The sequence below is a fragment of the Alligator sinensis genome, unplaced genomic scaffold (assembly GCF_000455745.1).
Source record: "Alligator sinensis unplaced genomic scaffold, ASM45574v1 scaffold288_1, whole genome shotgun sequence".
Classification (NCBI taxonomy): Eukaryota; Metazoa; Chordata; order Crocodylia; family Alligatoridae; genus Alligator; species Alligator sinensis.
The window spans coordinates 4,235,472-4,250,095 of record NW_005841876.1 but is presented as its reverse complement, the minus strand read 5'-3'; the positions used below and the strand labels follow the sequence as shown (position 1 = coordinate 4,250,095).

The following is a 14,624-nucleotide window of genomic DNA, read 5'->3' as shown; positions in this document are numbered from 1 at the left end:
ACAATCAAAGTTTCTAAATTCATAAACCCATTTTTGAAAATTTGTCTGCAAAACCAATAAATAAAATATTTTTACTTATTTAAGAAAATGCAAATGGTGCTTTGAAACTGTCATTTTTCGTCATCTGCTATAGACATGTTGGAGAAAGACGCTGGTATGTGGTCTGAGGGAGTAGGGGAAGAGAGCTCTATTTGAATACAAGTATTGAGTATTGGGTTCAGAGTGCTGCAGTCTCTTTCCCCATGTCATGTTACAGTTGTGGGCACATTTGTGATAAACAAACCATCTGAAAAATACTAAGTACAAAAACCAGAAGTGTTTGTTTATCAGAATGTGAGATCATTACTAGTTTAGACCTTTTCTGTGTAAACAATTGTCCTAGACTCCCAGGAAAGTCTCTTTTTATTCCAAAACATATAATGACCAGCTTTTGGCCTATGCTGGTATGAAAAATGTGAGAGCAAAATGGTATGTTAGTAGTTATTTTGCATATTTCTTTAATTTGTCCAATGAGAAACAGTAAGGTAAGTTGTTATTTTTCTTGCTTCTTTAATTCATTAAACATTCTGATTTGTGAGTATAAAGAGTACAACTTTTTTTTTTTTTAATCAGCCAGTTGAATTCAGCACTAATGTTTTCTGGGTCACCAGTCTAAATCCAGTAATGTACCCGTCCGTGCTTCCATTTGATACAGCATTGCCATGGGATATAGTTAGAAATGTGAAAGGTCTACTGAAATTTACTTGGCTTGTAATCTGTAACCTACCAACCTTGATTCCCTTGAGGTTTTGGGAGTAGATCTGGGCCATCTCTTCTAACAGCAGACTGCTTCTAGTTTTTGCTCCATTTTACAAAGAGAACAAAATTATTACCAAAATTAAAAATATTTACAAGTCATTAAATAAATTAGTACCTCCCCTGAAGGTATTTGTTTTTCTGAGTGTAGAGTTACTTGCACTGGATATTCTGAGTATTCCCTGGCTTGCTTTACACTGGGTTGCAAGAATGACTTTCATTTTTGCATTTTGTTTCTTGCAAGTGGTACACTTGTGTTTTTACAGTAAACTAAAAGCCTGTGAAATCCTTGGATTACAAAATATTTCCTCACATTGGGTTTCAGACGAGAGGTAACACCTAAAAAGCCAGAAAAGGAAGGTCTTGCCTTATAGAGGGAGCTCTGTACAGTGACACAATAGCTGATATAAAGTGTCAGTGTAACTGAGCAGAAGGCAAAGGAACAAAGAAAGTCCAAGACGCAGTGGCTGCTTTAGACAAAAGGAAAGTGGAAAGTCTCTTTTAGGATGGAGAAATGTAAGGCTGCTCTTGTGCTGGCAGGGGTAGGGGATGCTCTTGGTTATCGAAATTTCTCCCGGGAAAACAATGCTTTAGGTGCAAAGATCCAAGAGGAACTGAAAGAAATTGGAGGGCTTGAGAATCTGGTGCTGTCTTCAGACAAATGGCCAGTAAGTGACAATACCTTGATGCACATGGCTACTGCAGAGGCTCTCATCACAGGTGAGTAAGACCTGACTAGTGAACCCAGATGGGAAGGAATAAACCTGTGGAGCTGCTAACACACTTACAATAAACCTTAAATAATGTGGGTGTAATGAGCTTGCAAGAAACTATTAAGAGTCTACCAGTACTGCTGTACTGAATGATGATGAGTATAAGCCTGCTGCTGGGAGCATTATTTATTCAGCCACAGAAAACAGAAGTGCGATTTCTTAGGCTTAGAGTGTCTCCCCATAGTTTTTTTTTTAATATATAAAACTGATTAAAATTTAGATTAGCACAATTTGTATCTATCAAAGAAAAAGCTTGTTAAAGAGATTCTCTGCACCACACGCTTCCAAGAACAATACAGTCCACAAAAATTAAACTGATTTGAAAAGCTTTAAACTTCTTGTGCTGAAAATAATATACACAGAACACTTACTCGTATAGTTTCTGTACGTTATGTTATACAGAATACTGTGATGTCACGCAGCCTGTTAGAAATGTTGTCTCTTCGAATCTGAGACTAGGTATAGCACCTGGAAAGACAGAAATGGAAAGTCTTCCCTTATGCAAAGAGCTTCTCCGTCTGGTCTACAGAAAGACATTTTAAAACTTACTGTAGTTTTAGCTAAAATATCAAAACAGTCACTATTTTTAAATTTGTACTTTCTCTAAAATCGCAAAAGTTTTGACCTGTGTTTTCTCAAGGCAATAGCAGCTACCTGTAGCTGGCCATGGTTTCTATGTCCACACTTGCCAATTGAGTCAAGACTTTTGAGATCAGCAAGCCCTTTTCACAAAAAGCATGTCAATAAGCACAGCTTTTTTTTTTGTTTTAACAACACCTTTTTCTTCAAAATTTAAGTTTTCTTTATCTATACAAATGAGCCTTAAGAAAAAAAACTAACACCAAGTGCTATTCTGTAACTGACATCAGAAGTTTGCAAATGTGCTGAATTGTATGTAAGAATCATCCAAATCAATGAAATCTCACATGCTCTTATTTCACTGTTTTATCTGTCTGCTGCTAAACTGTTCTAAATTTAGTTTCCAGAGATCAGTTGAAGAGCATGTTGAATACTTCATGCTTGGCTGCTGACTAACCAATGGTTTGAAGGATAGCTAATGCACTAAAGATAAGGGCAATATCAAGAGGAAAGATGACTAACATATTTCTGAATATAGTCCATGATTAAATGCACATCATGTTTTCTGCTTCTTGAACTCTATAAAGTACAAATGGTATCTCCTACATCTAACAAGTCTTGTTGTATCAGTTATGCTATTAGTAAATTATATTTTTTAAATACAACAAGCACAGCTGGTGTGTTATAATAAAAAAAACCCTCCCTATAAATCACAACAGCAACTCTCCTGCACTTTTGTTCTCACTGGTGAAACTACCACAGCAAAATGCATGATTTGGACTAGTTGAAGAAATTACAAAGTGGGAAGAAAGAATTTTTAATGAAAATTTTTCAGTTTATAGCCATAGTTTTAGTAAGAAAGCAACTGTGACAAGTGCACCTTGTCTTGCTACTTGAAGAAACACAAAATCCCTGCTATGCATGTCTTTAGCACCAAAAAGTTTAAAGGAAATGGGAAATTGGGCCTGATTTTTACTTCAAACTGTTGACGTCAATGCAATAGTAACGCTAGAGTATGTAAAATAGGATCTCTTGGGCTGAGTTAACTAAAGTTTATGCTTCTAACCTATCTTTTATATGAATGTGCTACTCGTAGACTAGTTTCTCAGGCCCCCTCTACACATTACAGGTATCACAAAGTTACCGAGTTAATTGCACAAATTACCTTGAGACCAGCTACACTGCAAAGTAGCTATCACCTTATAAAAAGCTCCAACCAGCTGTAAAATTAGACCTCAACAATGTGTCCTAACCTCATAGCTGGTTGCTATTGAGCTTTAATTTACATGTGTAGCAGGGGATGAATTAGATCCCATTACACCCTTACCTGCCATGTGTAGAGAGGGTCTCAAAGATTAAAGAGCAGCACTGTGGTGAACTCATTGCATAGGAGGAGTTTCAGGCTATATGTAGGTAGAAGTGCAAGATTCTTAGTACTGTGTCAAAAATTTGGAAGATGCCTTGGCCCCATAAAAGTGAAACTTTGATCAAGAAATAAAACTAAAATCCTCAATGTCCCCCCAGCTGTGTTAATAACAGAAAATGCAACAAATCTTTATGGCAAAAACATTTTAATTGTTCTTCCTTCCTTTCACCATTTGAGTGTGTGTATGTTTTATAATAAAGCACTTATGGTAATATCCTAGGGCTGCAAATGGGCTTGACTGTGCTGCTCTATGCCAGGTATCCCCAGCCCATGAATTTCAGACAATGCATTGCCTGCATGACCTTTCTGATGTTGCTTACAGCAAATTGCAAAGTTAAAACTGAGGTTGAAAGGAGGAGCACAGTATGAAATGGCCAGCATTGCATTTCTTGCTCAAGTTTGTTGCTTCTTTGGTGGAAGTTGTGGGTCTGATTTAGACCCTGATCCACTAACAAAGAGTAAAGAAATCCTAGGAGCTTTTTCTGTTGTGTTTTATTGCATTAAAGGAGGATCAAGATACCTACCCATATTACTAGTTCCTGCCAACAGTAGGAGACACTGTAAAGCCATCACTAAAACTAGGAAAGCCTTTTCCTTTCTGATTTGAAAGAAGAATTTAAATAATCAGACTTCAGTCCTGAAAAAATAAAATAGTTTTGTTCCTACTGCACTTGACTGCAAACGCACCTAATTGAAATTTTCCTCTCTGTATGTCTATAGCTGGAGTAATTATGGTGTTATGCTGCTCAAACAGTCCTAAAATGTTCTGGAAGGGGATATGTATGACTCATAATCTACAAGGAACATTTCTATCTACCTTCTGTATTACTGAATCTGGTTTTCACAGATGAACTGGCATCTGACTGACACCTATGACTGAAATGATTTTGGTGGGTGGGATGGTTTGTAGAAAGTCATGTTTCTTTGGAAGTCTGTGTTTGGTAAGTGGTATAATTTATATATTGCGTATGGAAATAGGAAATAATGTGTCTCCTCCCCTTTTTTTTGCACATTACAATATAAAAAAGGAATGGCTCTGGGTTATGAGCCTCCATAATGTGTCTTAAATTGAGTCTCTTCTATTAGTCTCAAGAAATATCCACTGACTGCTATAAAGAGGCTATTAAAGGAATTTTCCCTTGGGAATGCTTGAGGCATGTAATTTTTTTTTCTCTTTGTTCCTTAGTATATTTCAAACATAATCAGACAAATCCTAAAATCTTTATTTAGTCCTTAATAAGTAAAATAAATAGATTAATTTAAAAAAAAATCAAATAGAAGCCAGTGGAAGCTGAGTTGGAACTAAAGGGAGATTCTGAGACTCTTAACTCATGTTAGATACTATTTTTTTTTTTTTTATACATAATCCTGAAGAAATACTGTATTACTGTAGTACTGAAGAAATAGTGTATTATTCAATATGGTAAGGATAGTAGAACAGGATAGTAGAACTGCATCCCCAGGAAATACCTTGAGTTTTAACAGAAAGAGCTAACCTGAAAATGTAGTTAACCTCTGTTTCAGAAAATGAATTGCTGATAAAATTGCAAAGCCAGTAAAGATTTATTGTGATAATTAATAAATCTCTTAAATTTTGAACAGAAGATCAGGGTCCTGGAGAAACAAAGTCCCAGGGCCCATACCAAATAACCTACCATTCTAAATAAAAACTATAATAAAAATATATTTAAAAAAATTATCTTTGAGGTTAGAAATCAGTAATTCTTCAAACAGGGAAATACAGTCTTAAACTAGAGCATTGTTGGCAAATAAACTTAAGGCTGCAGCTTAGCAATAAAGCAATGATCTGATAAGGAATGCCTTGCATTCGAAAGCTTGTCTAACTTTATATCAGCCATGCAGTTGATCCAGTAAAAGATATCGCCCCCCCCAAAATCCCATTTTAGCAGCTCATTACACCTTGCAGCTCACTTTGAGCACACAATAGTCCTGTTAAAGTCAAAGGCTGCCTATATAGCGCTTGGGGGAGAGGGAGGGGAGGGGAATGAGGTGGGTGCTTTAACTAGACCAATTCCTGGGCAGCCACTCTAATTAAAATGGCTCACCATCATGTGTATTAAACCTCTGCATGTTTAAAAATGGCCACAGGATGCTTTATCTAAACTCCATTTGGCTTAATACACGTGACAATGAGGCGACACCACAGCATCCTAATTAGAACGTGGAGAAGATTCAATTAATCGAGTCTGCTCCAATGCACTCTAATTAGGATGCGAGCAAGCATGTGTTTAGGCAACCAAAGATGCTACTTGTGTTTGTGTACCCAGCCCAATTAGGGCCTAAGTGGATCTCATAACAACAGTTGCTAAAAGTGGGGACTCCTTTATTTTTCAAATGAAGGGAATAAGAGGGGGGGAAAAAAAACAAGCAAGCAATTGTCCCCCTCTATAGCCAAGGCAGCCATACCACAGCTCATGAGCCTCAGGTGACTCCTGGGTAGTTTAACCATTGACAGTGGGGGGAGCACAGCTCCAAAATTCTGTGTCCCACTGCATGTCAAGGTTTTAGTTTGTTGGCTAGGATTAGGAAATTCAGCCACGCAGCCCTATAGTGTATGTACCCTGGTTCTGCTGCTTTGTTTTGTATTTTAGTTCAGAGAGAGACTCAGTATGCCTGCTCTGCAATTGTTTTCAGGGCTTCTATAAAAGTGTTTGTATATTCACCTGAATGAGAATTTTAAAAAGTCTGGTGCCCGGTGCCCTGTGTCGTCCTTCCCATCCCATCTCATTCCCCCCCCATGCCATTTTGTCTTTTCTTTTGCTTACTTATTAATAGTCTCTTAATGCTTTGTTCTAAACAGATTACTGGTGTTTAGAAGACCTATATCGTGAACTGGTAAAACGCTATGTTGATTCTACTGACAAACTCCCAGGGAGACGGTCAGACCCTGCCACCATTGAAAGCTGCTCACAGTTAAAGCCGGATAACTATCTCCTGGCTTGGCACACACCGTTTAATGAAAAGGGTACAGTATTTTTGGGTCATCTGTGTTTGTCAATAACAGTTTTTGTAGAGTTAGAAATGCAGGGAAAGGGTCATTCCTTTTTCCTGCAACAAACAAAGAGGATGGCTTTGCAACAATTCCATATTTGCCTGAAGGTGGCAAGTGATTTGCCAGGAATTCCTTTGTAAGGCACGCTGTCCTTTTGTAAATCCAGCCTGCCCCATTTAACATCTATTTAAAGAAACATTATACTTGAAATTATGCCTCTTGGTCCAGATTTTTGTCCTTGATTTGCATGTTTGTTTTACAGAATATTTTCTGCCATGTTTCATTTAAGTTTCAATAGTTTTTTGAAGTTCTAAATGCGATACTGTCTAGAAAAACAAAATGTTGCATTTGCAAATGAGATTAACATCTAAGGGAAAAGGTTAGCTAGCAAAGTAACTCTGTTGCAGAAGAAAAATATGAATATTATAACTTTATTATATTTTCCTTCAGGTGGTTAGAGCAAAAGATTCCATAGCATAATTTATTCTTCACTGATAATCCTGCTATCCTCTATCAAGAGACCCTCTAGGATCTATTATGGCTCTCTATCTGTGACTGTTTCATTTAATGATAAAGTGACTCTAGTTCCTTAAGGTTAAATAAACTCTCAGCACACATGCAGATGCCCATGCATACATACTTTGTTTATCCTTAATGAACTGGAGAGTTAATTTATCAAATGATATTTTGGTAGTATTATTGTATTATTGCTGTAGTTATGATCCAGGGAATATGGAAGAAGCAGGATTTATTTTGGCAATATTACTTCTTAGATTAGGTATGCATTTGGAAGAGATGTTAGACAAGCTTTCAAGTAATACAAAAAATTTGTCTAAAACTTCTCTCAACTATATAACTGGTCCAATAAAAGATATGACCAAAAAAATCCTACTTCTTATCAAATGAAGTATTCACAAGGAGACACACAATTGTGGTATACTACAAAGATGTTGCCCTGAGGTGATGAGATGCTATCACAGTCATTCATATCAATGTGTGATACCAATTAGTGCCACTTAATGGTATCAATGTGTGATACCATTAGTGCCACTCAATGGTATCACACATTGTTGCAATATCATGACAAATACACTGCAGTGCAATGCCATGATTATTTATGGCACTCGGTCCTCTTTGACAGAACAGGAACCCTCCCTCACCCTCTGCTTCTTGCAGCAGCTGCTTGGAGAGAGCAAAAAGAATTTTAGCAACTCTATTCCATTCACTTGGTACATCTCACTTCAGCCCGCATACCTGTGGGTTGGGCAGTGTGGGCAAAGACCCTTCGATGGGCACTGTGTGCACTGTGGAAATTGACTGGGATGCTGGACTCAGGTGAGGGCCTGCCTTGTATGGCCCTGAGAAGATGAATGTCCCTCTAGCAACAGCACTCATGTGCTAGTCTTTAGGGTCTGGCCAAATTCCAATGTGCGTAACTACATACTGGCTATCTAACTTCTTTTTTCCTGCTCAGATTCGTTTGGATACAATTGTTGTAAGTCATTTTGTATGTTAAGTATTTGTGTATTGTTGCTGTGTGCTGTCAAACAGCTGCTGTGTTCCATTCCAGTTGTAGCAGAACTACATCACAGGATAAAATGATTCCCATGTTACAGGCAGAATTATTAGTTATGCCTGTAGTTAAGGGCACCTGACAATTTCTGTTTTAGAACCCCATTTTCTGCCACTTATAATTTGCCAGACCTTTAGCAGTTTAGACTGAGCTTTTCCATGCTTTGTGTTAGACTCATTTTTTAATTTTTGTCAAAGTGTCAATAAAATAGTTCAGTGGTCTCTGAGATGGAAAAATGTTATAGGAAAAATGTTCTTAAAAGATGTTCTTAAACTCTTAACAGTGTAAACAAGAAGCTCCAGTGCCTTTTTGGAGTCAGTAATGTGGCTTTTGGGTCTTTGAAAATCCACTCAAGTGGAGAGTCTTGGGTACCAACATGGCCCAAAGATTGTCCTCTCTGAGCATGCTCCAGGCCATGCCTCAGGGCCACAGATGGTCTTTTCTTGAAACTGCTCTCCACCAGCTGCAGGAGGCATTGGTGTCACTGAGGAACAGAAGTAACCAAGTGGTTATCCATGGTCCTAGTACTGTCCTTTCAGGTGTCTACACAGCATGAAAGAAAATAAGAAAACAGCATAAGTTATCTGCAGACAGGGTTGGAAGCAGAGGGGGTCAGTTGAAAAGGCAATGATAGCAAAATGTATATGATGACCTGGCACTGTAAGAGGGGCAGGCAGCCCTAATGCAGAAGGCCAGCTGTGAGTGTGTAGAAGATAATAAAGGAGTACCCTTTATTACCTATGGGATAAGCCTCTAGGAGTTTAAAACCCCAAAGGAGAGAGCATAGAGGAGCAAACTAGGGGAGTGAACAGACTTTGCAGGCAGGAGGTGAACTAGAACCCAGATAGGTTTGCTACCAGGAAGAAGCAATGCTGCTGTCCTGAGGCAGAGCCAAAGCCCCCCGCCCCCCCTTTCTTGCCCAGAGAAGGGTCAAAGGCTTTTGTTTGCTAGTTTGTTTAGTGTGAGGATTGCATCTTGTATTTTAAGGACTGGCTGAGGAGCTCCTAAGGGACTAAACCCAGCCTGCAAGGCAGTAGGCTCATGAACTGGGTTGGGCAGGGCAAGACGGACACAAGGGAATGAGCTTTAAGGCAGTGGTTCTCAATCTTTACAGACCCCCTCTGCCATGTTTGTTTGTTTGTTTTTTATGTGGCAGCATCCCTACTTGAGAACCACTGTCGTGCTCAACTTACCTTGCTGGTTCTCAACCAGGTGCTATCACTGCCACAGCCCGGTAAAGTTGCCCCATGCACCTGCTGCACAGCCAGACTGGGGAGGGTGGTAGTATGTGCGTGCTGTCCTGCCTCATTAGGTTCTCTCCTAATCCTAAAGCAGCCCTAGAGATTTTCCTGCCCTGCTTCAGCTGAGCTGCATGTGGAGCCAGGTTCAGCCAGACAGCAGCTGTGGCATTGGGCAGGTTCCCTTCCCCTGCACCTTTTCTTAGGCTGGCAAGAAATACCTTAGGGACCTGCCACAGCTGCTTCTGTTTCCAGCTGAGCCTGGATCTCCACAGCACCTGGCTGAGGCAAGCAGGAGTGGCTCTGGGACCTCCCTGCACCCCTACCCTTGCCCCCAGGGCAACTGGAGACAGGGTGAGTGGGGGAAAGGAATTATAGGAGGGGAGGTGCCACTAAGCACAGAGAGGGACCAGGGGGATTCTCACCTGATTTGGGGGACTTAAAAAAACTCCGGCAGCATCATCAACTGAAAGGGGCATACATCTGTACCACTAAACCTCCTCTGGATCTTTCCCTTGCATAGAAGCATCAGACAAAAGTCTGGTGCTCAAGGAAGGTCCTAGGGATGTGGGTCTCTTGCACAATGGCAAGGAAGGACTATGCATGGGGAAAGATGTATTCTTTCACTTCTTTGTGTGCAGAAAGTTGAAAGGTCACTTTTACAAGGTGTTTTAAATTGCATTGAACCTCTCACATGCTCTAGTTGTCATGAAAACCTACTACAAAGAAAAGAATACGGTGCTAAACTGAAATTTGGCTCTTTGGAGGTACCTCAGCCAGTGAGTCTGAACAAGTCATTTCAAGCCAAAATGTTCGCAGTTGTGTAAAAATTGCACATCCCTCATATTCTGGGTGCTCAACCAGAAGAGAAGGACTGAAGGCTTACAAATGCAGTTGAAGATTGAGGAGTTTAGACTGAGCATAGAAAATACTGAAAAAATGCCAAGGCAGACAAAACTCCTGGGGTAGGCCAACTACACAGTATAAAAATAATTCTTTCTTTGCAAGCTTTTTGGCCCAAACACCCTTTGTCAGGCAGAGAAGAATTCAAAGACTGTAAAAGTTCTCTACCTAGTAGAGACCGGCATTTGAGTTGCTTTGCTTTTTTCTGATGCCAATACTGGACATATCAATAGTAGACAAGTTAAGAAGTCATTTTAATGGCAGCTTTCAAGTTGCTTAAAAGAGAATCTCAATTTAGCTTACATTTTTATAACACATTTCATTCAACAGGATACCAAGGCAGTTCAGAAAACACCTGATAGAGAGCTGTTACAATTTTTGAATTCTCCTCTGCTTAATGAAAGGTGTTTGGGTCTGAAAGCTTGCAAAGAAAGACATTTTTTGCTACCGTTTAGTTGGTCTAATAAAAGGTATTCCTTCTACTCCAAGAGTTTTTATCTGCTTCTGCTTTTTAGATCAACACGGGTACAACCTATATCCCTGAAAAAATGCCAATTTAAAAAAAAAAAAAATCGGGTCCTAGTCAGCTCTGCCTGGGTGATCAGAAATAATTTTTTTTCCTGGGCTTCACTTTACCAGTGGTAAAATAGAGATGATATCACAAATCACAGTGTGTGGTGGAAATCAATTGATTAATATTTGTGTAGTACACCGGTATTGTAGTGAGAATATTGTAGCTCCATCCTCTTTGGAACCAGGTTGATGAGGGCTGCTATTAAATCTTCCTCTCAGTCCTCTTCACCAGACAGAATAAGCCCAGCGTCCTCAGCTTCTCCTCACAAGTCATGTGCTCCAGCCCCCAATCCATTTTTGTTGCCCTCCACTATGCTCTCTCCAATTTGTCTACATCCTTTCCATAGTAAGGGGCCCAAAACTGGACACAGTACTCCAAATGTGGCCTCACCAGTGCAAATAGAGGGGCATAATCACCTCCCTTGATCTATTGGCAATGCTTCTACTAATACAGCCCAATATGCTGTTAGCTTTCTTTTGAAACAAGGGCACATTGTTGGCTCATATTCTGCTTATTGTGTACTGTAACCCCCAGGTTCTTTTCTGCAGAGCTGCTGCTTATTCAGTCAGTTCTCCCTCTGTACCACTGTATGGGATTGATTCATCCTAAGTGCAGGACTTTGCACTTCTCCTTATTGAACCTAATTGTCCAGTGGAGGGCAATGAAAATGATTAGGGGATGCTGAGGGTGCATTCCATCCCATCTTCCTTGTCGTTGATCAAGATATTGAACAAAACCAGACCCAGGACCACTTGCGACCAGGTGCCAACTAGACATAGAGTCATTGATTACTACCCTTTGAGCCCAATGATCCAGCCAGTTCTTATCCACCTTATTGCCCATTAATCCAACCCATATTCCTTTAATGCTAGCTCTTAGTTTTCACTTTTTTTTTTTTTTTTTGACTATGGGCCCCCTGTCACCTTTTAAAGGATCTCAAGGCACTCCAGGGTGTTGAGAGGATCACTAACCTAGCTTATGCACTAAATAAGGCAGGCATCCTAGAGAGAAACTAGGGTGTTATCATGTAATTAAAGACTATATGATCCTGCATACAATGGGATTGAATTAAGTTTATTCAGATCGCTTGCATTCAGGCATTTCCCGAGTGCTGGACTTTGTAGCCTTAATTTTTTTAATATAGGGTATTTTCTAAGGTAATACCGTATAAAAATTTTGTGAACTGCCTTGAAATCCTGTTGAATAAAATACTGCACTGAAGTGTTCTATGTGGAGGCAAAAATCCATGTGCATGGCTGTTAGGCCTGAAGTATGTTTTGAATGATAGCTTTCAGTCCCTTAAAAGTTATTTGAATTACTGTAATATGCTAGTTTCATATGACATTCATTATATTTGTATACTATTAGTTCCTTTTTAAAAAGGCTATAATTATGTTTTTAATGTAGGTTCTGGATTTGGAGCAGCTACAAAAGCCATGTGTTTAGGTATGAGATACTGGAAGCCTGAGAGGCTAGAAAGTCTTATTGAAGTGAGCATTGAATGTGGCCGAATGACTCATAACCATCCTACAGGTAACGTCCATTGGAATGAAGTTTATTTGTCTGGAATGTATAAGACTGATTTTTAGTTTAGAGAAGACTAGCACAGCTCCCAATAACTGCCTTGTCAAAATCTGCTGAATTTGCAGACTCCAGGATCCTGGTTTGATACTTGCCTGCAGTGAGGTGTATGTTAGATATACATCCATGAAATCTCTAGCTATAGAATGGCTAGAAAACCACTTGAAATGCTTAAACAATTTGCTTGTTACTTTCACGATCAAATTTAACCTAATCCAAATTTAACCTTTATCCAAATTTAAAACATTTGGATTTATCCAGATTTCACTGTTTTGGAGGTAATCATGCCTTTATTTTGATTATTCTTGCCACAGTGATCATTTTCATATGGTTAGGAAGGGAAACAAATTGGTTGTAAGGATACTTCCAAATCTGTGTGGCTTGAAGAAATCAGACCTAGCTAAACCAAAAAAAAAGTAGCATTCTGAAAGATCAGCCATTCTGTTTTGACATCTCTGTGCTACTGATAGTACTTACCATATTTACTTGACCCTGAGCTGACCCTGAATATAAGAACCCCCCCCAATAAATAGATTCTATATATGGAAAAAATATAGATTTCTTATAAGTTATAAATATAAGATAAAATTAAAATATAATTCTTGTAAATTATAATTTTCCAGGTATAGAATCTAAGTTTTTTGGAGGGTTGTCTAGAACTCGCATCTGCCCCACACTGTTACAGCAGGCAAAGCAGTTGTTGGGGGTGGCCCCTTTGCCCTCTGCTCCCTCACTTCTTCCCCCTGTAGACTTCCTGCCCCCTTCCCACCTCCAGTCTCCACCCCCAGCTCCCCACAATATCTGCTTCTTTCCCTCTCCCCACCCCTCCCCTCCCTCCCCTCCCCACCACTTCACCCAGTCTCTGATCTTCCCTTACCCTCCCTTACTGTTAGACGATGCTTTGGGCTCTCTTCCCTCCCTGGAGTACAGCACATGAAAGCTCAGCCTTTGCTGGGCTGTGCAGCAGCATTGGTACTGCTGATTGGCTGGGCAGGGGACAATTTTAATGTGCTCCATGCCCAAGAGAGAATCCAGCCTGAGCCAGAGCCAAGGTACACCTGACAGTAAGGCAGGGGAAGTGGGGAGAGGAGGGGGAAGAAGCTGCAGAGGGCAAGCAACCCCAACCTGGGCTCAGGGCTAGAGACAGAGCATCAGCAGCTGCTTGCCTCCTGCTCCTCCCCCACTTTGTATGTGAATTTAAGACAAGAGGCTTCCCCCCCCGCCCCATGCTTATTGGGGGCAGGGGGGTCATCTTAGATTTAAGTAATATGGTTAGTGATATTTAACAGCAATAAATAAAACCACAGTGAACTTCAACATAGAGCAGTTTAAACTTCCTAAAATGATTTTGCTTTCTACCTCTGATTCTTTAATCAGAATTACTCTATCAGCAATGTTGCTTATTGCATTAATAATTTCTATGAATTCATTGTATTAAAAATATAGTAATGCTGTCAAAATATTTAACATGACAAATTCAGAGATACCTTTACAAATTGCATTGCCCTAATTTGGGGCAACTTATTACATTTTGCACTGCTATGTTTTGGTGTTTCAAGTTAAATATATCCTTGAAAAAAAACAAATCCCCCCCAGCAAAAAGTGCCATCCTTTTTATTATACATTGCCTCTCCCTGACAGCTCAAGGAAAGAACATAGTCATGTCATAGTTAGGGAGCTGAGATGCTTCAAAAATAATGAACGGCAAAAAAATTGTTGATAAACAAAGTATTAAAGCCCTGATCCAACAAGTCACTTAAGGCACAGACAGAAGTGCAGCTCCCCGGTCTAACTTATAATGCTTCACAGAAAAAGCGATGAATTAGACTGATCCTCCCAGATAACATCTGTTGGGTTGGAAGGGTGAGGGTTCAAGCTCCAATATGGAGTTGATACAGTGAGAGGCTGCGTGTTGGCAGCCTCTTCCCAGAGCCCTCTTTCCCCCACACCCCCTTCTTAGGATGGTGGGGAAGGGTTGGGGAGGAGAAGGGATATGAGGGGAGCCTCAGGAGGCTCCCATCCACTTGCCTGCACTCCAACAGCAGACTGGGAAAATACCATCCTGAGCTCCCTTCTCCCCCCTCTCCCATCCTGAGCCAGCACTGGGGGCAGGGCTGAGCTGCAGCAGCCCAGCTGCTGGAGCAGACACAAGTTAATAAAGGCACTTTG

General features: G+C 40.0%; 1 protein-coding gene across 5 annotated transcripts in view; it reads left to right on the top strand.

The window, feature by feature from the left end:
* The first annotated feature begins 1,019 nt into the window (after positions 1-1,019).
* The window catches only part of LOC102376260 (protein ADP-ribosylarginine hydrolase-like protein 1), a 134,534-nt gene continuing 120,929 nt past the window's right edge, over positions 1,020-14,624 (top strand). For 2 of the 5 annotated variants that reach the window (XM_025196116.1, XM_025196115.1), the window contains exons 1-3: positions 1,061-1,515; positions 6,395-6,559; positions 12,282-12,407. In XM_025196116.1, the coding sequence (XP_025051901.1) occupies positions 1,302-1,515; positions 6,395-6,559; positions 12,282-12,407 (505 nt within the window). In that variant the 5' untranslated portion in view covers positions 1,061-1,301. Of the gene's footprint in view, positions 1,516-6,394; positions 6,560-12,281; positions 12,408-14,624 lie in introns of all 5 variants that reach the window. The other 3 variants (XM_006017251.3, XM_006017250.3, XM_025196114.1) reach the window with 3 other exon arrangements.